General features: G+C 43.4%; 1 protein-coding gene across 4 annotated transcripts in view; it reads left to right on the forward strand.

Annotated features, from left to right (window-relative positions):
* The first annotated feature begins 370 nt into the window (after nt 1-370).
* The window catches only part of INTS10 (integrator complex subunit 10), a 36,921-nt gene continuing 15,136 nt past the window's right edge, over nt 371-22,155 (forward strand). The window contains exons 1-12 of one of the 4 annotated variants that reach the window (XM_036838662.1): nt 371-709; nt 1,295-1,362; nt 2,549-2,652; nt 4,255-4,394; nt 6,538-6,619; nt 7,447-7,587; nt 8,017-8,188; nt 8,647-8,816; nt 9,606-9,739; nt 19,828-19,984; nt 21,128-21,210; nt 21,938-22,090. In XM_036838662.1, coding sequence (XP_036694557.1) covers nt 581-709; nt 1,295-1,362; nt 2,549-2,652; nt 4,255-4,394; nt 6,538-6,619; nt 7,447-7,587; nt 8,017-8,188; nt 8,647-8,816; nt 9,606-9,739; nt 19,828-19,984; nt 21,128-21,210; nt 21,938-22,090 — 1,533 coding nt within the window. In that variant the 5' untranslated portion in view covers nt 371-580. The remainder of the gene's footprint in view (nt 710-1,294; nt 1,363-2,548; nt 2,653-4,254; nt 4,395-6,537; nt 6,620-7,446; nt 7,588-8,016; nt 8,189-8,646; nt 8,817-9,605; nt 9,740-19,827; nt 19,985-21,127; nt 21,211-21,937; nt 22,091-22,155) is intronic. The other 3 variants (XM_036838664.1, XM_036838663.1, XM_036838665.1) reach the window with 3 other exon arrangements.

Genomic DNA, 22,155 nt, shown 5'->3' on the forward strand with positions numbered 1-22,155 from the left:
TCAGTAAATGCTTTTCGGAGAAACCAGGGAATAAAGGCGCAAGGACCATGAGACGTGACCATGCTGAGGACCCAAAGCACCGGTCCAAACGCTGGCGTTACCGCCTGACCGAAACCAGCGCGAGCCTTTCTGTACATCCGAACCGGAGGTCCCGAGGGCCTCTTCCCACCGCCTCCGCGCCGCCTCTCGGCGCTCCCCCTCCAGCGTCTTCCCCGCCCGGCCCCCGGCCGCCCGGCCAGGACCGGGCTCCGCGCGTGCTCCCTGGCTGCACCGGGTCGCTCCCGAGCAGGGTGAGAATCCGCTCCTCCGCGGCTTGGAGGCGACCTGGAAGAGCCGGGACGAACGCACTAGGTCTTCAGAGAACGAAACGGCCGAGCACAGGCGCAGAGTAGCCAGGAAGAGGCTACTCGCAAAGCCCGGAAGCCCTGCCGGATCCACCCTGCGGCGGCCGCGCGACCCCGGACCTGCGCAGTAGCGTCCGCGGCGGCGGCGGCGGCAGCAAGATCCGCGGCGGCAGGGTCCGCGGCGCCCCTCAGCCGGAAGGTCCGGCAGCCTCAGGCCGCCCGAGGCCTCCGGCGTCATGTCGGCCCAGGGCGACTGCGAGTTCTTGGTGCAGCGAGCCCGCGAGCTGGTGCAGCAGGACCTGTGGGCCGCCAAGGCTTGGCTGATCACGGCCCGCAGCCTCTACCCTAGCGACTTCAACATCCAGGTGAGGCCGGGTGGGGGCGCAGGTGGAGCGCTCCTCCCCGCTTCCCTGAGCCCCCCGCGAGGCTGGCCCAGGGGACCCCGGGCCCCGCTCCGGGTCGGGGCGACGGGAGCGTTACCCTCTCGGCGGCCGGGACAGCGCCTCGCGCCGCCGGGCAAGGCCGCCCGCCGGCTCGTGGGTCCGGACGGCCGCGGAGCGGGCGCGGGTAGTGGCGGGGGCGGGGGCGGGGTGGGGGTGTTCTAGGTCCCCGCGGGAGGGAGCTGGGGTGCAGTGTAGTGAACACAGGCGCCAGCTCCGGGCTGCAGCTCTGTGAGGGGACCAGTACCGCGCATCTGCGGGCCCCGCGGTAGATAAAGGCATTCGAGTGACGCGAACGCCGTAGACCTGCACCGCGTTGCCGTCGGGGGTAGTCAGAAGCCCCGCTGGCCGCGGGAGACGTGCCTGCGCTAAGCCGGGGCCCCGGGGCCGTGCGGCGCGAGCCCTGAGGCTCCGTCAGCACGTGATGCCCGACCCTGGGACCTCCGGGGCGGTGGGGTGAGCCGGGCCGGCCGGGCGGAGGGCCTGACGCGGCCCCGGCCCGTGTTGCAGTATGAGATGTACACCATCGAGCGGAACGCGGAGCGGACGGCCACCGCCGGGAGGCTGCTCTACGACATGTGAGTGGGGACGCCGCCCGCCCCTCTCGGGAGGTTTCCGTTCTGTCTGTGGCAGAGGGAGTTGGGGGAGGGTCCTCAAGTTCATCTGCGTGTCCGGCACCTAAAGCTTAACTTGGTCATGGGTCTAGGCCTTCCGTTAACTGCGGGGAAGTCTTCTTAGGTTTTATTCTTGTTACAGTTCTTCCATTCAATCATTTATTTTACTTTGGGAATAACGTAGTAAGGCTCCTCGCAGAAGTTGCGACGGTACTGAAGTGTAGAGAGTAATCAGTGGAAGTCCCTCCCAGCCTCGGCCCGAGTTCAGGGGTGTGTGTGTCTGTGTGCATGTACGCCCAGGGGGCACCAGCAGGTTCTGGGGGAGGAGCTGCAGCGGTGAGCGCCTACCGCGCACCCACTGTGACGGGGCGCTTTCCAGGCCAGCATGTGGGGATCTACTTGCTTCTTTCTCCTGTCTGCATAGCGTTTCAGCCCTCTTTTCTCGGCGGACATTTAGGTAGTTTCCAGTTGTTTGAAATTATATTCAGAGTGTCAGAAAGCAGCTTTGTACTCACATTTGGGTGTTTTTCTGTAGAGTAGATTCTTAGACGTAGGTTTTCCTAGTCGAAGGGTATGCGCATTTTAAATTTCGATGCACTGTCAGATTACTCTCCAAAAAGTACTGTTCAGTTTACATCTCCACTGACCGTGTGTGAGTGCCTCTTTTCCCACACCTTCGCCAGCATTGGATATTATCAGTCTTTCTCTCAGCTGTCAATTTTTGCCGGTGCCGCAGGAGAAAACAATATCTTGCTATTTTTTAAAGATTTGTGTTTGTTGTATTACTAATAAGACTGAGTATCTTTTCAAATATTTGGCTGTTTGTATTTTTTCTGTGATTTGCCTTTGCCCATTTTTTTCTTTGGGGAGTTTTTTTTGTTTGTTTGTTTTTTTCTTGTCGTTTAGGAGTGTTTTGCATATTATGGTCACTTGTCTTTTCACTTATTAAAAAAACTAAAGACTTTTGTGAGTACGCTCATTTTTCTTAGTTTTTATTTTTATATCTTTATTTCGGTTTGTTGTGGTACATCTATATATTCACTTGGAATATAGTAAAATGTGTTTTTCTCTGATGCTAACGTTTTACTTTCTTTTTTGGATACTATTTGGAATCTGACATTTTAATTTAATGCATTCATTTTAAAAATAGGTTTGTGAATTTCCCAGATCAGCCCGTGGTGTGGAGAGAAATCAGCATTATTACATCAGCATTAAGAAACGATTCACAGGATAAACAAACCCAATTTTTAAGAAGTAAGAATGAAGTGATAACTTAATGGTGTATAAATTACTACTTCTGTAAGTCAGAAAGAGAAATACAAATACCGTATGCTAACGCATGTATATGGAATCTAAAAAAATGGTTCTGATGAACCTAGTGGCAGCAGGAATAAAGACACAGGCGTAGAGAACAGACTTGAGGACACAGGGGGAAAGGGGAAGATGAACAAAGTGAGAGAGTAGCACTGACATATATGCACTACCAAATGTAAATTAGCTAGCTAGTGGGAAGCTGCTACACAGCACAGGGAGATCAGCTTTGTGACCACCTAGAGGGGTGGGATAGGGAGGGTGGGAGGGAGACACAAGAGGGAGGGGATATGGGGATATATGTGTATGTATAGCTGATTCACTTTGTTGTGCAGCAGAAACTAACACAACATTGTAAAGCAGTTATACTCCAATAAAGATGTAAAAAATAAAATTACCAACATCGATAAAGAGCTAAGGTATTAAAGCTATCATTAAGAAATCAGAGATAAGATATAATAATGTGTTTTATGCTACATACTCTAGCAATATACATAATTTATGATAAAATTAGAAGCAAAAATGTAAAAAGATAATTCATCTAATTTTTATAAAATGTATGAGATTAAAAGTAATTGTATTTTGGAAGTTTTGCCTACTTGGGTAAAAATACTAGCAATTATTTCACCATAGTAAAAGTGACTCACAACTGTGAACCCAATAAGATGCAGTTTTATTGATCTGTTAATTTAAAAAATAATAATTTTCTGAAAAACAGAAATATCTAGAAAGTGATCATTCTTTTTACTGTTATTAGAACATAATGATGATGCTATCTCATATAATACAGTTGTAGATATACCAAAATATTTCCAAGTAGAATTATATTATAATAAAAAACATATAATTCTTTTTTTAAAAAATTACTACTTCTGGAATACCAAGTTCTGTGTAGTAATTTCACAAAAAAGTCACATCTGTGGTATTGGTACCCATATGCATGTTTTGTTCTTGGCAACTGAAGCCTGTACAAATGATGTCACTTGATCCCTTGAGCATATGCTTAGAACCCATTAAACTTCCTTAAAGGATGTGGATTTATCAGTTGGCCCGGGAAACTGAATATATTTTAACAAGTTCTACAGTAATCAAAAAACATCTGTAGATTAGGCAGATCTCCACAGAACAGAAGAGAAACTTTCAGTAATTTATGACCTTTCTTATTAACCTTCACTCTGTGTTGGTTGCTATAGCCAATCCAGTATTTCAGATTTTGGATAAAAAAAAGTAGATTGTTTAGGTCATTTCAACTCAAGTGAGTGCTTTTTATCTCAGTCAGCAGCAAGCACTGCTGTGACCCTTCCCAGGCATCATTCTTCTCTTCTAGATCCAATAAGGCCTCCAAAGGTTTTATCGTCATTCAGCAGATATCTTATGCCCCATAGTATCTGACCCCAAAGCCTTCCAGGTTGTAGGTGAACTCCAACAATAGTGGTTCTTCACTTAGTATACACCATTCTGTACGTGATGATGCCTTATTTCCACTTTTGCTTCCGTACTTTCTTTCTGAAAGAAACTTTTAAAAGTGAACTGTGTTATATACAGGTTTATTTGAAACTCTTCCTGGTCGGGTCCAGTGTGAAATGTTACTAAAGGTTACGGAACAATGCTTCAACACTTTGGAACGATCAGAAATGTTGCTTCTACTTTTGAGACGATTCCCTGAAACGGTGGTACAGCATGGGGTAAGATTTGATCCTTTCCTTTTTCATAAAAGAGAATAAAATTCATCAGTGGACTCACGAGTATGTTTAAGAGCTACAGTGTATATTATTCTAAAGCAGATTATTCTAATTCTGAGGAGTACCAGGTAAGATTGTACTCAAATCAAGGAATCTTTGTCAGTAAAGGTAAAAGGATGTCACTGTTACCAAAGGCTATGAATATCCAGTAGAAGTTGTGTTACCAGTGTGAGGAAACAGTCACCAAGCCTTGACAGTGCTACTTATCTTCAATTTGTAAAGTACAGTAAAGTTTTAAAAAATCTGTTTCATTGTATTGAACAATGTGTTTGAATTTAAAGGAGAACCATAGTTTGTATTCTTAAGGTTTTTCACATGCTTTTGCCACATGGTCACTGTTTTCCCTCTACTCTGCCCTTTCCTCATATCTCTAATTATCATTGAGTGCTACTGGCAGGCACTGGTCGGTGGTCAGTAGGTCCTTCTGTACTCCTTAGATCCGTTGAGGTAGATAGCATCCTACTTTACATATATGTTAGTCACTTCCCGTAGCCAGTAACGGAGAGGTGGGGTTCAAATCGTTAACTCTCTTAATTCAAACTCTTTGGCTTATTCTTTCTGGCTCCACTTTTCTGGCTGCTGGCCCCAGTTAACCTTCTCTGTACGTCCGTATATTAGTTTCAAGGACCGCCATAACAAAATACCAGAAGCTGGGTGCCTTAAAACAACAGAAGTTTATTCTCTCACAATTCTGGAAGCTCGAAGCCCAAAAGCAACGTATGGGCAGGGCCATGCTCCCCGTGAGGGTTCTGGGGAGGACTCCTGCTCACCTCATCCTGGCTTCTGGGGCAGCAGCGATCCTTGTCATTCTTTGGCTTGCAGCTTCATCACTCGGTTTCGGCCTCTGTTGTCACGTGGCCTTCTTTGTGGTCTGTGTCCCTGTGTCTTTACATGACCTTCTTATAAAGATACCAGTCATTGGATTTAGGACCCACCCTGATCCAGTATGACTTCTACGAAGACCTTTTTCTTTTTTTTTTTGGCTGCATTGCGTCTTTGTTGCTGCACGTGGGCTTTCTCTAGTTGCGGTGAGCGGGGGCTTCTCTTCATTGCGGTGCGCGGGCTTCTCGTTGCTGCGCGTGGGCTTTCTCTAGTTGCGGCGAGCCGGGGCTACTCTTCGTTGCGGTGCATGGGCTTCTCACTGCGGTGGCTTCTCTTGTCGCGGAGCACAGGCTCTAGGCATGTGGGCTTCAGTAGTTGTAGCACGTGGGCTCAGTAGTTGTGGCTCGCAGGCTCTAGAGCGCAGGCTCAGTAGTTGTGGCGCACGGGCTTAGTTGCTCGGCGGCATGTGGAATCTTCCCAGCCCAGGGCTCACACCCGTGTCCCCTGAATTGGCAGGCGGATTCTTAACCACTGCACTGCTGGGGAAGTCCCACAAAGACCTTTTTTATAAGATAAAAAATATATGAGGTCACATTCTGAGGTTCTGAGTGGACGTGAATTTTGGGAGGATGCTGTTCAACCTGGTGTCCTCCCTGATCATTACTCTGACTTTTAACTTTCTGTCTCATGTAATTGTTTACATGGTTCCCCTCTCCCCCCACCCCATGCATCCCCAAGTGGTTACAAGGAAGATGATGCAGGTGTTGGTGGATTTGGAGAAGCCAGCTTTCTACTAGGCTAGGGCATCAGTAATGGGAAGGTGGCCTTCTCAAACAGTTGTGTCCGACCTAGTCCAGGCTGTATGACTGACTACTCCCGGCAACTCTTGAAGATGTTAAGTTTTGTCTACATAATGCATCTTGATGTAGAGAGTAAAGTTAGTTTCTACATTTCTTAGAAAGATCTCTACATCTCTATTATCAAACTAGCTCCAGTGCTTCCATTAAGTTTCTTAGACGTTTTAATTGTACTAGTTCAGGGGAGAATAACCAAGACAGAGTGGTCTGTGCTCAGGTGAACGTGGGGTTCCCTTCTGCGTGGTGTCGCTGATGCGTTCTTTTGTTTTCTGGTCTGTAAAATGATAGTATTCGTTTTCTGGGTAAGTTTGAATATACAAACTATGTGGTAAATCAAATATGGTGTTTATTCTTGTAATTCTGACATCTGAAACTTAACACAAATGATTAATTGTATTTTGAAACAGGTTGGCCTTGGGGAGGCACTATTGGAGGCTGAAACTATTGAAGAGCAAGAATCTCCTGTTAACTGCTTTAGAAAATTATTTGGTAAGAAAAATTGCATTTTGTATTCATTCCTTATTCTAAGTAGAATATGCTGGGGGTAAGTGTCATTTCAGAAATAAGGTCATTTGTGGAAAGCAAAGGAACTCTTCGTATTATGGGATTTAAATCCGTGTTTATTTTTTCAGTTCAGAAAGCATTTTAAACAACTCCTAAATTTTTATTATGTAATAGTTCAGGGCTTCCCTGGTGGCGCAGTGGTTGAGAATCTGCCTGCCAATGCAGGGGACACGGGTTCGAGCCCTGGTCTGGGAAGATCCCACATGCCGCGGAGCAACTAGGCCCGTGAGCCACAGCTACTGAGCCTGCGCGTCTGGAGCCTGTGCTCCGCAACAAGAGAGGCCGCGATAGTGAGAGGCCCGCGCATCGCGATGAAGAGTGGCCCCCGCTTGCCGCAACTGGAGAAAGCCCTCGCACAGAAACGAAGACCCAACACAGCCATAAATAAATAAATAAATAAATTTAAAATAAATGTGATTTGAATAAAATATAAAAAAAAAAAAAATAGTTGATACCTCTGAAAGAATATGTGTAGCCATGTATTTGAGTATGAAGCATACTAATAAACACCTGAATTTCCACCCAAACATCACTCATAATGTGGAATCTGCCTGTGTGTTTCCTTGCTGACTCCATCCACTGGTGTCCCTCTGCACTGCAGTTTTTAAATAAATGTGCCATAAGGGGTTTCTTTTTGCCTGTCTATTTTAGGTACTACATTAAGTGAACTCTAAAATAAATTTTGTTTTTGCCAGAACCCTAGAGTAGACAAACAGCTTAATCGGTTTTTCCTCATTTTCCGTCTTCAACAGTGTGTGATGTCCTTCCTCTAATAATTAACAACCATGACGTTCGGTTGCCCGCCAATTTGTTGTATAAGTACTTGAACAAAGCAGCTGAATTTTATATCAATTATGTTACTAGGTCTACTCACATAGAGAGTCAGCATCAAGGTAAGTGGGAATAACCTGCAGTTTATTTTATTGTATTTTTTATTTTGTAAAATTTCAAGCTCAGAAATCCCTCAACATTCTGATTATTCTCTTCTGGATACATACCAGTTGATAGTCTTGCTAAAAGATGGTTCCTAGAAAAAAACACTACAGTTAAGAGATGAGACTTTTCCGGAACCAGTTTTACCCCTCGATTGAAACAGTGAACCTGCTGAACTTTAAGGTTAACTTCATGCATTAACCACAGCTCAAAGGTCCCTTCCTGCTCCACCAGGGCCCAGTGGTGGGTCTTTGAATAAAACACCCAACATGCTGAGGGTCTGTGTTCTTGCCTCTTGCATGGGGAGTTAGACATGTTTTCTCTATAAAGTACCGCATAAATAGTAAGTAGTAATGGTAATTGTCAACTACTTTTTTTTCACGTCTCAGGTGCCCAAGAAACGTCTGATTTAATGTCACCGAGCAAACGTAGCTCTCAGAAGTACATAATAGAGGGGCTGACTGAAAAATCATCCCAGATCGTGGACCCCTGGGAGAGGTTGTTTAAGATTTTGAATGTTGTTGGAATGAGATGTGACTGGCAGATGGATAAAGGAAGACGGTACAAAACTGTTCACTTCTAAGATTGCATAACAAATCTTTTGATAGCATACTTTCTACAAAACAAAATACTTTTTTCTAAAAGCATATAATGTATAGGTACACCTCTGGGCAAATTCTGTAACACTCAGTATTTATGCAAAAGAGTGTGGTTTTTCACTTTATTAAAAGATTCCCAACAGAAGTATGAACTCTTAAGATGATGTTGAGCTTGAAGCACTCCTTGGTGTTTAGAGGAAAGAGAAGCTACTTGGCATGTTTGTGTCATGATCTCTTGGCCTGTTGCTGCTCTAATTCAGAAGAGGAATTTGCATCCATATGCAGACAATGAAGAATAATTTTACATGCCTAGAGCCACATTTGGTAGTTGTAATGGTTCTATTGGGGCTTTTCTCTGGTAGACCTTTTGCTGACAAGCCCAGAGTAATTAAATAATTTTTATTGTCCTTCACCTTTCAGAAGCTATGGTGATATTTTGCATAGAATGAAGGATCTCTGCAGATACATGAACAACTTTGATAATGAAGCTCATGCAAAATATAAAAACCAAGTGGTTTATTCCACTATGTTGGTCTTCTTTAAGAATGCATTTCAGTATGTCAACAGCATACAGCCGTCTCTATTCCAAGGTTGGTTTAAGAATTTTAGAGTGTCTCAAAATACTGGCCTCATTGGGGGTGGTGAGGAAGATGAAAATGTTTACCTTAACATTGTTCTTGGATCCAAATAATTGCAGGGTGATGCCAGAGCTTTCATTAGTTGTTGATTTTTATGTAAGTAAGTTTTCATTAAAAACTTCTATATCAAAGGATGTAGTGGTACTGTGAAACTAAATACAGATATTGAATGCCTCTGTTTTAAAAAAGCAGCAGATGTAGCTAAGTACTGAAGTAGATTTCACAATGACTTCTCAATAGACAAAGATTTTTAAAACTATATGTATGCATATAAATTCTAGAGAATGGGAAAAACAGGAAACCTACAGGAAAACAGGGTGAAATCAGCCACAATACTTCCAGTGTAATGCAGCTCTCATTTTTGTGTATTGCCTATAGTGTTTCATATATTTAGATTTGTTTGGAATTTATAACAGTAATGTATGTGCGACTTGGTAGTTTTTCTTTTTTTGGTAATTTTATGCTTCGTGATCATTGTAAAAAATTGATAGATAACGTAAGAACAGATGCAAAGAGGGAACTTTCCCCTGTCCACCACTGAGGAAGAACCTTTATTAACAATTTGGTTTACATCTGTACAGTTTTTCATTTCTGTATATGTATATGTATACTTATTTGTTTACCTAATTGGGATGATACTGAATGTATTTTCACACGATGGTTGAGTAAATTTCCACCTGATATTGAGTACTGTTTTCCTTGCTGCATTTTTAAGTGTTCGTGTTTTCCCTCTATCCACAGGTCCTAATGCCCCTAGCCAAGTTCCACTGGTCCTTCTGGAGGACATATCAAATGTATACGGTGATGTAGAAATTGATCGCAATAAACACATACATAAAAAGAGGAAACTAGCTGAGGGAAGAGAAAAAACCATGGTAATTCTTTCAGATATAATTGTTAACGGATTATATGTTTATGGTTTGCTAGAAATGAATCTTTGAAAACATGGCTCTGGAGCTAAATTGATAAAGCTTAGGTCTTTTAATTATAAAATATAATTCCTATATAAAATCAGTGGTTCTCAACTAGAGGTGATTTTGCCCCCTGGGTTATTTGACAGTGTCCGAGGACATTTTTGATGGTCGTGGCTCGGTGGGGAGGGGTTACTGTTAGTATCTAGTGAACGGAGGCCAGGGATGCTGTTAAACATGCCCATGTGCACAAGGAGAGCCCCACAGCAAAGCGTTATCCAGCCCCAAAGGCCGCTAGTGCTGAGGCGGAGGAACCCTGGTATAAGTCGTTCATACCTGTTTGACTTAGTGCCATCGATTAAATTTAAAAGGCAAAACCAGATAAACTACCTTGGACATGTAGAGCGGGGTGCCAAGGGGCACTGGCCACAGAACGGGGAGTTCTTAGGCCATCGGGGTAGGAGGTCATAACCCGAGGGGAGATGTTGGAACGGTCCCATGAAGGAGGTTGGCATTTGACGCCAGCCTTGTAGGGTTTTGTTGTTTGGAATTGGGAAGTAGATTTTGTTGAGAGGGGGCAGCTTGCACAAAGATGCAGGAAACCAGAGAGAGTGAACCATCAGTCTTCTGGTCTGGCCTGCTGGCGAGCCAGTGCCCAACGCTGATTTTCGAACTCTTTTTAAGCAGAGGAATCCTTTCTTTCAAGGAACACTTTTGCGGAGGCCCGTCATGTAACGTGACAGTGGGGATGCTCTCGGTCAGGGCTCAGCAAACTTCGTCCTGTAAAATGCCGGGTGGTGAATGTTTCAGGCTTTGCCGGCCATGCGTCTCCACGGCAGCTACTCAGCTCTGCTGCTGAAGTGCAGACATAGCCACAGACAGTGGGAGGCAGCGGGGTTTGTCCTGCAGGGCATAGCGTGCCAGCCCCTCCTCTGGTGGAAGTGTGAGGGCAGCCGGGAGTCTCACCCACCTTCTGTCCCCTCTTCTCTCCGCCTTTCAGTCTCTTACCTGCTCTTCTTCAGCCCTTGGGTAACATTTAACGAAACCCTGGCTTGATGAGAGGCAGGTCTGAAAATCAGTTTCATCTGATGTCTCCGAGGTTCCGGAGTATAAAGTGGTTTGGAGTGGGAAGACGTGGCCCATTCTGAATGTGCGTGTAAGGGTGTTAACCCTTCTGAAAAACTAGTTTGTTTCCTTCCACAGAAAAATGCTCAACATGCACAATTTTGCTTTGAAGCCCAACCCTGAACCCCAGGCGGAGGTCTCCGTGCTAACCAGGCTTTCCCAGACGCCCTCTGTCTGCTCTTCCGTTCTTTCCTGACATCCCCAGGCGGGGTAACTCTCGTTAGCTCTCCCTTCTGCTTTCTGCGGGTGTGTGGTTTCACAGTAAGACCACAGACACCTCTCCCACCCATGTAGGTGGTAGGTTGTGTGTTCCTGGTCTTAATGAAAAGCAGCGGCCTGTCACTCAGCGTACGTAGCGCGTGCACCCCGCGTGTGTCTCCATCCCTCCCGCCTCCTGCCCGTCCAGGCACCGCGGCCTCTGCCCTGGGTCACCCGCGTCCTCCTCCTCGCTCCCTGCTCGCTCTCTTGCGCCCCACAATCTCTCCTCTACCCAGCAGCCTTAGTGACCTTTTCACAGTGTGAGTCAGACGTGGCTTCTGCCTCCGACGGCCTCCCGTCACTCGAAGAGTAAAATCCAGACTCTTTGCTCTGGCTTCGCAGCATGCCCTGAGCCGCCCTCGGTGCTGCAGACACGCTAGCTGCCGCTGCTCCTGCCCGGGCCCGGCGCAGCCCAGAGCCACGCTCTGGGGCGGAGTGCCTTTGTGTGCCCGGCTGGGTCCCGTCGGTCAGCGCTCAGCCCAGAGCCGAGCGCTCTCCCGGAGGCTGCCTCCAAATGGCCATCAGTTTTCTCTTTTTATTACTGTATCCAAATTCTGCATAGCCCGTATTGCTGTTTATTTTTAATTCTTTCTTGGTTGGTTGGTTTGCTGTCCGTGTCCCTTCACCAGAGTACAAGCTCCATGGGGCCAGCGACAGTGTCTGGGCATCCATTCGAACGGTGCCTGCGCCCCAGCAGGCCTTCGGTGAGCTCTGGTGCGCGAGGGGATTCACACACGCCCTCCTGGGTGTGGGTCCGGGTGGTGGTACAGCTGTTTAGCCTCTGGCCCATCCGTTCTTCCCTTCCATCCTTCACTCGTCGTGTGCCGTCTAGCAGGCTCTGGCCTCATGCTCTGCTCTCATGCTCTGGCCCTCCAGGCAGTCTGGGGTCTCCGTCCCACTGCCTTCCCCACCCAGTGCAGGTCCAGCTAGGTCTGTTTGTCCCATTGTGGCAGGGGACATACCTCGTGGCCCATGAGCTCAGCTCACAGACCTGTCTTGTTTTACTCATAGTGTTTTGTTTTGTTTTGTTTTTACTAACCTAGCACCTAAAACTTGGAGGCTTTCTCTCACTGTCCAGATGTGTGACGTCCCTTTAATAATTGGTGTCTCTGATAATGCTGGCCCCTTGTGGAGGCCCAGCCCTGCAGTGGGGTGGACATTCTCCCCGCAGCCTAAGTGCCTGCTCACGTGACCAGCCAGGCAGCGGGAGCCGGGGGCAGTCTCCCCGTGGGCAGGGTGCTCCCCCCACGTACACTCGCGTGCCTTCCCTGAGGTCAGGACCCCTGCTTCAGAGCATATCCCCGCAGAGCCTCGGAGTGCATTGCTGTGTTTCGAAATCAATTTCTCTAAACTTTACAGACTGTTTGGAACTCCACGCTATCCCCACCACATCTGAGGCCCTTCCGGAAACTCCTGATCTCATTGTGAGGCAGGAATGTGTTCCATGAGTTGCCACGGCGATGAACACACCATTCCTATTACTGTATCTCACTAGATGGCCCACGTGTGGCCCACATGTGGCCCCGATGAGCTAGGGTGCCTGACAGATGGGTTTTGGTTTTGAAAGGAATTGGGGTATGTGTCATTACTAGGGGGATAAGAATATGAAGCTAACTAGGGTGGGACGGGGAGGGTCCCCAGCTGTCAAGGAATGGGGAGAAAGTGGGTAGTGGGAGGGAGGTGCCAATTTTTTCTGAATTTAGCTTGAGGATTGGAGTTTTTTTTGTTTGTTTTAACTATAGTTGTTTTACAATGTTGTGTTAGTTTCAGTTGTACAACTTCAGATTCTTTTCCATTCTGTGTTATTACAAGATATTGAATATAGTTCCCTGTGCTGTGCAGTAGGTCCTTGTTGGTTATCTATTTTATATATAGTAGTTTTTTGTTGTTGTTGTTAGTTTCTGCTTTATAACAAAGTGAATCAGTTATACATATACATATGTTCCCATATCTCTTCCCTCTTGCATCTCCCTCACTCCCACCCTCCCTATCCCACCCCTCTAGGTGGTCACAAAGCACCGAGCTGATCTCCCTGTGCTATGCGGCTGCTTCCCACTAGCTATCTATTTTACATTTGGTAGTGTATATATGTCCATGACACTCTCTCACCCTGTCACATCTCACCCCTCCCCCTCCCCATATCCTCAAGTCCATTCTTTAGTAGGTCTGTGTCTTTATTCCCATCTTGCCACTAGGTTCTTCATGACCCTTTTTTTTTTTTCCCTTAGATTCCATATATATGTGTTAGCATACTGTATTTGTTTTTCTCTTTCTGACTTACTTCACTCTGTATGACAGACTCTAACTCCATCCACCTCATTACAAATACCTCCATTTCATTTCTTTTTATGGCTGAGTAATATTCCATTGTATATATGTGCCCCATCTTCTTTATCCATTCATCCAATGATGGACACTTAGGTTGCTTCCATGTCCTGGCTATTGTAAACAGAGCTGCAATGAACATTTTGGTACATGACTCTTTGTGAATTATGGTTTTCTCAGGGTATATGCCCAATAGTGGGATTGCTGGGTCGTATGGTAGTTCTATTTTTAGTTTTTTAAGGAACCTCCATACTGTTCTCCATAGTGGCTCTATCAATTTACATTCCCACCAACAGTGCAAGAGTGTTCCCTTTTCTCCACACCCTCTCCAGCATTTATTGTTTCTAGATTTTTTGATGATGGCCATTCTGACTGGTGTGAGATGATACCTCATTGTAGTTTTGATTTGCATTTCTCTAATGGTTAATGATGTTGAGCATCCTTTTATGTGTTTGTTGGCAATCTGTATATCTTCACTGGAGAAATGTCTCTTTAGGTCTTTTGTCCATTTTTGGATTAGGTTGTTTGTTTTTTTTGATGTTGAGCTGCATGAGCTGCTTGTATATTTTGGGGATTAATCCTTTGTCAGTTGCTTCATTTACAAATATTTTCTTCCATTATGAGGGTTGTCTTTTCCTCTTGTTTATGGTTTCCTTTGCTATGCAAAAGCTTTTAAGTTTCATTAGGTCCCATTTGTTTATTTTTGTTTTTATTTCCATTTCTCTAGGAGGTGGGTCAGAAAGGATCTTGCTGTGGTTTATGTCAAAGAGTGTTTTTCCTATGTTTTCCTCTAAGAGTTTTATAGTGTCTCACCTTACACTTAGGTCTTTAATCCATTTTGAGTTTTTTTTGTATATGGTGTTAGGGAGTGTTTTAATTTCATTCTTTTACATGTAGCTGTCCAGTTTTCCCAGCACCACTTATTGAAGAGGCTGTCTTTTCTCCATTGTATATTCTTGCCACCTTTATCAAAGATAAGGTGACCATATGTGCATGGGTTTATCTCTGGGCTTTCTATCCTGTTCCGTTGATCTATATTTCTGTTTCTGTGCCAGTACCATACTGTCTTGATTACTGTAGCTTTGTAGTATAGTCTGAAGTCAGGGAGTCTGATTACTCCAGCTCCATTTTTCTTTCTCAAGATTGCTTTGGCTATTCAGAGTCTTTTGTGTTTCCATACAAATTGTGAAATTTTTTGTTCTACTTCTGTGGAAAATTGCCATTGGTAGTTTGATAGGGATTGCATTGAATCTGTAGATCGCTTTGGGTAGTATAGTCATTTTCACAACATTGTTTCTTCCAATCCAAGAACATGGTATATCTCTCCATCTGTTTGTATTGTCTCTAATTTCTTTTATCAGTGTCTTATAGTTTTCTGCATACAGGTCTTTTGTCTCCTTAGGTAGGTTTATTCCTAGGTATTTTATTCTTTTTGTTGCAGTGGTAAATGGGAGTGTTTCCTTAATTTCTCTTTCAGATATTTCATCATTGATGTATAGGAATACAAGAGATTTCTGTGCATTAATTTTGTATCCTGCTATGCAAATCAAACAATGTGATACACCATATTAAGAAATTGAAGAATAAAAACCATATGATAATCTTAATTGATGCAGAAAAAGCTTTCGACAGAATTCAACACCCATTTATGATAAAAACCCTCCAGAAAGTAGACATAGAGGGAACCTACCTCAACATAATAAAGGCCATATATAACAAACCCACAGCCAACATCGTTCTCAGTGGTGAAAAACTGAAACCATTTCCTCTAAGATCAGGCACAAGACAAGGTTGCCCACTCTCACCACTATTATTCAACATAGTTTTGGAAGTTTTAGCCACAGCAATCAGAGAAGAAAAAGAAATAAAAGGAATCCAAATCAGAAAAGAAGAAGTAAAGCTGTCACTGTTTGCAGATGACATGACACTATACATAGAGAATCATAAAGATGCTACCAGAGGGCTTCCCTGGTGGCGCAGTGGTTAAGAATCAGCCTGCCAATGCAGGGGACAGGGGTTCGAGCCCTGGTCTGGGAAGAACACACATGCTGCAGAGCAGCTAAGCCCATGCGCCACAACTACTGAGCCTGCGCTCTAGAGCCTGCCAGCCACAACTACTGAAGCCTGCCCACCTAGAGCCTGTGCTCCACAACAAGAGAAACCACCACAGTGAGAAGCCCGCACACCACAATGAAGAGTAGCCCCCGCTCGCCTCAACTAGAGAAAGCCCGCGTGCAGCAACGAAGACCCAATGCCACCATAAACAAAACAAAAAACAAAACAGAACAAAAAGAAAAGATGCTACCAGAAAACTACTAGAGCTAATCAATGAACTTGGTAAAGTAGCAGGATAGAGAATTAATGCACAGAAATCTCTTGCATTCCTATGAGTTTCTTTGCTGAGCAAAAGCTTATAAGTTTGATTTGGTGCCATTTGTTTATTTTTGTTTTTATTTCTTTTGCCTTGGGAGACTGATCTAAGAAAATATTACTATGATTAATGTCTGAGAATGTTTTGCCTATGTTCTCTTACAGCTGTTTTATGGTGTCATGCTTTATATATAAGTCTTTAGGCCATTTTGAGTTTATTTTTGTGTATGGTTTGAGGGAGTGTTCTAATTTCATTGATTTGCATGTGGCTGTCCAGCTTTCCCAGCACCACTTGCTGAGGAGACTGTCTTTTCTCCATTGTATATTCTTGCCTCCTCTGTTGAAGATTAATTGACCAGAGGTGTGTGGGTTTATTTCTGGTCTCTCTTCTGTTCCATTGATCTACATGTCTGTTTTTGCGCTAATACCATGCTATTTTGATTACTATAGCTTTGTAGTATTGTCTGAAGTCTGAGAGGCTTATGCCTCCAGCTTTGTTCTTTTTCCTGAGAATTGCTTTGGCAATTCTAGGTCTTTTGTAGTTCTGTATAAATTTTAGGATTATTTGTTTTAGCCCTGTGAAAAATGTCATGGGTAATTTGATAAAGGATCACATTAAATCTGTAGATTGCTTTGGGTAGTATGGCCATTTTAACAATATTAATTCTTCCATTTCAAGAGCATGGGATACCTTTCCATTTCTTTGAATCATCTTCAGTTTCCTTTATCAGTGTTTTAGAGTTCTCGACATATAGGTCTTTCACCTCCTTGGTTAGGTTTATTCCTAGGTTTGTTTATTTATTTATTTATTTATTTATTTATTTATTTAAAATATTTTACTCTTTTTTTTTTATAATTCTTTATTTTATTTATTTTTATTTTTGGCTGTGTTGGGTCTTCGTTTCTGTGCGAGGGCTTTCTCCAGTTGCAGCAAGCGGGGGCCACTCTTCATCGCGGTGCGCGGGCCTCTCATTATCGTGGCCTCTCTTGTTGCGGAGCACAAGCTCCAGACACGCAGGCTCAGTAGTTGTGGCTCACGGGCCTAGTTGCTCCGCGGCATGTGGGATCTTCCCAGACCAGGGCTCGAACCCGTGTCCCCTGCCTTGGCAGGCAGATTCTCAACCACTGCGGCACCAGGGAAGCCCAGTTTATTTATTTTTTGACGTGATTTTAAATGGGATTTTGTTTTTTTACTTTCTGATATTTCATTGTTAGTGTGAAGAAATGTAACAGAATTTTGTATATTTATCTTGTATCCTGCTACCTTGCTGAATTCATTTATTAGTTCTAATAGTTTTTGTGTGGAGTCTTTAGGATTTTCTATGTAGAGTATCATTTCTTCTCATACAATGACAGTTTTACCTCTTCCCTTCCAATTTGGATACCTTTTATTTCTTTTTCTTGTCTAATTGCTGGGTTAGGACTTCCAATACTGTGTTGAATAGAAGTGGTAAGAGTGGGCATCCTTGTCTTGTTCCAGATTTTAGTGGGAAGGCTTTCAGCTTTTCATCATTGAGTATTATGTTGGCTGTGGGTTTGTCGTAAGTGGTTTTATTATGTTGAGATATGTTCATTCCCACTTTGGTGAGAACTTTCATCATGAATGGATGTTGAGTTTTGTTTTGTTTTGTTTTGTTTTTTTCTTACTTATTTTTTGGCTGCGTCAGGTCTTCGTTGCTGCGCAAGGGCTTTCTCTAATTGCAGTGAGCAGGGGCTATTCTTCGTTGCAGTGCACAGTCTTTTCATTGCGGTGGCTTCTCTTGTTGCAGAGCATGGGCTCTAGGCATGCGGGCTTCAGTAGTTGTGGCACACAGGCTCAGTAGTTGCGGCACGTGGACCCTAGAGTGCACGGGCTTCAGTAGTTGCAGGGTGTGGGCTCAGTATTTGTGGCACGCAGGCTCTAGGGTGCGCGGGCTTCAGTAGTTGTGGCGCACAGGCTTAGTTGCTCCACAGCATGTGGGATCTTCCTGGACCAGGGATCGAACCTGTGTCCCGTGCATTGGCAGGCGGATTCTTAACCACTGTGCCACGAGGGAAGTCCAGATGTTGAGTTTTATCAAATGCTTTTTCTGCATCTGTTGAGATAATCATGTGGTTTTTGTCTTTTCTTTTGTTAATATGGTGTATCACATTGATTGATTAGTGTTATGTTGAACCATCCTTGTGACCCTGGAATGAATCTAACTTGATCATGGGTGTATGATCATTTTTATGTATTGTTGGATTCAGTTTGCTAATATTTTGTTGAGGATTTTTGCGTCTATATTTATCAAAGATATTGACCTGTAATTTTCTTTTTTTGTAGTGTCTTTGTCTGGTTTGGTATCAGGGTGATGGTGGCTTCATAGAATGACTTTGGGAGTGTTCCCTCCTCTTCAGTCTTTTGGAGGAGTTTGAGACGGATTGGTATGAGTTATTCTTTGTGTGTTTGGTAGAATTCCCCAGTGAAGCCATCTCATCCTGGACTTTTGTTTACAGGGAGTTTTTTTAATTACAGATTGTTTTAGTGATTGGTCTGTTCAGAGTATCTGTTTTTTTCTTGATTAAGTTTTGACAGGCTGTATGTTTCTAGAAACTTGTCCATTTCTTCTAGGTTGTCCATTTCATTGGCATGTAACTGTTCATAGTATTCTCTTATGATTTGTTTTGTTTCTCCAGTATTGGTTGTTATTTCTCCTCTTTCATTTCTTATTTTATTTAGTTCCTCTCTTTTCTTCATGGTGAGCCTGGCTGGAGGTTTGTTGGTTTTGTTTATGAGGATTGGAGCTTTTAGCTGAAATATTTTTACATAGTTTTTTAAAATTTTATTGAATTTTAAAAATTCAGTTGATTCAGTTGATTTACAGTGTTGTATTAATTTCTTTTGTACAGCAAATTGATTCAGTTATACATATGTATTCTTTTTCATACTCTTTTCCATTATGGTTTATTACAGGCTATTGAATATAGTTCCCTGTGCTATACAGTAGAATCTTGTTTTTTATCCATTCTATATATAATAGTTTGCATCTGTTAATCCCAAACTCCCAGTTCTTCCCTCCCCCATTCCCACCCTTGGCAACCACAAGTCTCTTCTCTATGTCTGTGAGTCTGTTTCTGTTTCACAGTTGTGTTTATTTGTACATATTTTTAAATGGTCTTAGTGGGGTAAAAATCTGCAGGGAGAATTTAATTTGGGTCAATGAATTAATAAAAATGACGTAGGTAGAATAAAAGATTCAAGAAATTTTCAGGAAAATAAAGTGAAATGGAGCTTTTTTGACTTTACTTGTTTTTGGCAAAAAGTCTGACCATACTCAGTGGCATTTACAATAGTTGCCTTTCTCTGAGGCCCTCTCTTTTCTTTGGCTTTATTTGAGATGAAGAGCAAGAAACGTAGGAAAGTTTATTATAAAGTAAAATGGGTAAGTGCAGACAAATGTAATTCCTGGCCAGACACCTTGCATTGGGTGGCCATTGGAGAAGTTATATGCAGTGAACAAAAGATAAGTAACAGTTTCTCTTAATTATTTCTCAGAGGACTCGGGCTTTAATTTTATTGTACTACAGAACAAACTGTTTCTTGGAAGCAAATTAAATGTCACATATTGGAAAAAAGTAAACTGTAAAACAGGTGCTACTTAATTAAGCTGTATCCCTAAATGTAAAAATGTAAGTTTTGGCTTTTATAACATTGATATATTTTTTAAGTTATTGGAAGTTTTAACTCTATGGCTTTACTCTGAAGCCAACATAAGCTTAGAATTTATCATCAGAAAACCTTAATTTTAAAAGTAACTATCAAATGCGTGAAAGGATGAAAATTTTATGTTACTTTTTAAAGCTAAATTGTTAAATTCAAAAAAATTGTATTATACTCATGATAGTATCCTTTGATATGAAATTCATATAATAGAATTGACAGCGATAAACATAATAATGTTTAAGTAGTGACTATCTTTATAACTTTAATCATGTTCTTCACATTCTCTAAGCAGAGTTCGGACGATGAAGACTGTTCAGCAAAAGGAAGGAATCGTCACATTGTTGTCAATAAGGCAGAACTTGCTAACTCGATCGAGGTGTTGGAAAGCTTTAAGCTGGCCAGAGAGAGCTGGGAGCTGCTCTATTCCCTGGAATTCCTTGACAAGGGTAAGGCATGCTTATCCTGCTGTGATATTTCATTTTTTATGTGAAATCATCATGCCGAAAAGGTTCATTATTCTACTCGAAATGTCAAGTCACTAACGGCTAATTAAATTGATTACGGTAGTTCACACATTTCATAGGATTCTTTTTTGAGCAGGAAATCTAATCAGTTATAAATATTCAAATAACCATTTACCTCTTAGCTCCTGCACTGGGGATGTATTATAATCAGGGTTGGGGTGGACTTGGAGGGAGGGGGGGTTTGGTCTTTCTGTTAAAATTTATATTGCTGACCTTTTTTCTTGCTGGGTTTGTCTGGTGCTTTTAGTCGCTCTGCCCACTGCTTGGTGCCCCCTCCAGCCACATGTGACTAAGGCTGCAGAAGGTGGTGCTGTGCTGCCTGACTTGACTCCGTTGCTTGAAAGCCCAAATTCCAAACACTGCAGAAAGCCCGCTTTGAGCATAGAAATGAGAGGGAGTTTCCTCTGTATAATATTTACACTACTGAGTATTTCAACACTACTCAGAAATCACTAGCACTCTGCTAACCAGCATATTTTCCTGTACTTTGGGATCAAGGCCGTTACTTTCCTCCTGGCCAGTGGACAGTTGTCCCTGGCCTGCTCCTGTCACGTGCCTATACAGACCCCTTGTTTGATGTGTCATGTCATAGTTTCTAAGTAAACATTGCATCATCCAGTTCATCCTTGTCACATCTAGAATGGTGAATAGGTATGTGACTTTTGGAGGGGATGTTTTTCTTTAGGTATAAATCGACTTGAAAAAATGAGTGAAACTCTTAGTGTCATATATTTATTACTTTAACTGGGTGAAAGCAAAGCAGTTTAAAAGATAAAGTAATGTGTGAAAAGCATTCTGAGCAGCTGCTAGCACATGATGTGTGCTTAGTAAGGGTTGGTGCCTAATAAGATTATTGCTTGTGTATTACTGGTAAGTATTCTGCCCTAACTTTACTATCTAACTGAAAGTCCAGACCATTGTTTTAGAAATCAGAGTCTAAAGTTACATCCATTTTTTGGTAATTTGTTTCTCTCTGACTATTGTTCTGTTGGTGGGTATGTCAGTTTTATTCTCTGCTTCTGTGTTACTTATTTCTGGTAAATTAGCTTTTGAATTCTTGCTCAGAATTTACAAGAATTTGTTTGGCGTGGAAGACGGATACTTGGCTTTGGTTGAGAATCTTCCTCAATGATGTGATCATCTATCAGGTAGTGTGTGTTTAAGTACCTGTGTCTTGACAGGACCACGGTTGCTGCGAGCATCTTCAGCGTGAAGGTGTGTGCATTTCCTCCTGCTCTGAAGGCAGATGTTCTGTCTTCACTGGTGAGGGGATTGTGGTCCACTTTCAGCTGAGAACAGCTCCGGACGGCAGGCCCACATCTGGGTTACTTTTGGGGGGTCCAATCACACCCCTCTGTAAAAGTAAGAGTTTTATTTCTCAGTGAAAGACAAACACTGCTCACGCCTCCTCTCTGCTCTGGGGGAGCCCTGCTGCCTTGTTCTGCTGTCCTCGAGCTACTTATGCCCAGCAGGGAGAGGGGATTCAGTAACGAGAGGGAGAGCTTCCAACCCCTGTTGTTGAAATGGGCAGGTTGCAGCTTCCAGCCTTCATGAAGGAGAAATGGTATTAATAGTAAAATATTCATAAAGAAGTGGTATATCCAAAATGTACTCCACCAAAGAGCTTGTGGCATTTTATTTAGTTTCAAGAATTAAGACTAGAAAGAAAAATCTTTGTATTTATGAAGTTCCCCTACAGATCCTCCACGTAGCTTTAGCTAAGTTGGTTTGATTCTGTAGCTAAGTCTCCATTCCCTCCTCAAATGATTAAGCACAGGTGCCTGATTTGTGGTTGCTTGCTTGCTAGTGGCGTAATTAGCTCTGGAGATTCTTTAATGGCACTGTGTTTTCCTCCTTGCTGTGTGACTTTCCAAGGGTCAATATAAAAAGGCCATAGCCAGCCTGCACCACTTGGCAGCTCTCCAGGGACCACTTCCTCAGCCACAGATCTCGGGACAGGGGACCTTGGAGCATCAGAGGGCGCTCATCCAGCTGGCGACCTGCCACTTTGCCTTGGGGGAGTACAGAGTGAGTACTGGGTGCCTGGCACGGGGACGCACAGGCACACTCGGCGACCCTGGGGCTTTCTTTTT

This window comes from Balaenoptera musculus, chromosome 21 (assembly GCF_009873245.2).
Source record: "Balaenoptera musculus isolate JJ_BM4_2016_0621 chromosome 21, mBalMus1.pri.v3, whole genome shotgun sequence".
NCBI classification, from domain to species: Eukaryota; Metazoa; Chordata; class Mammalia; order Artiodactyla; family Balaenopteridae; genus Balaenoptera; species Balaenoptera musculus.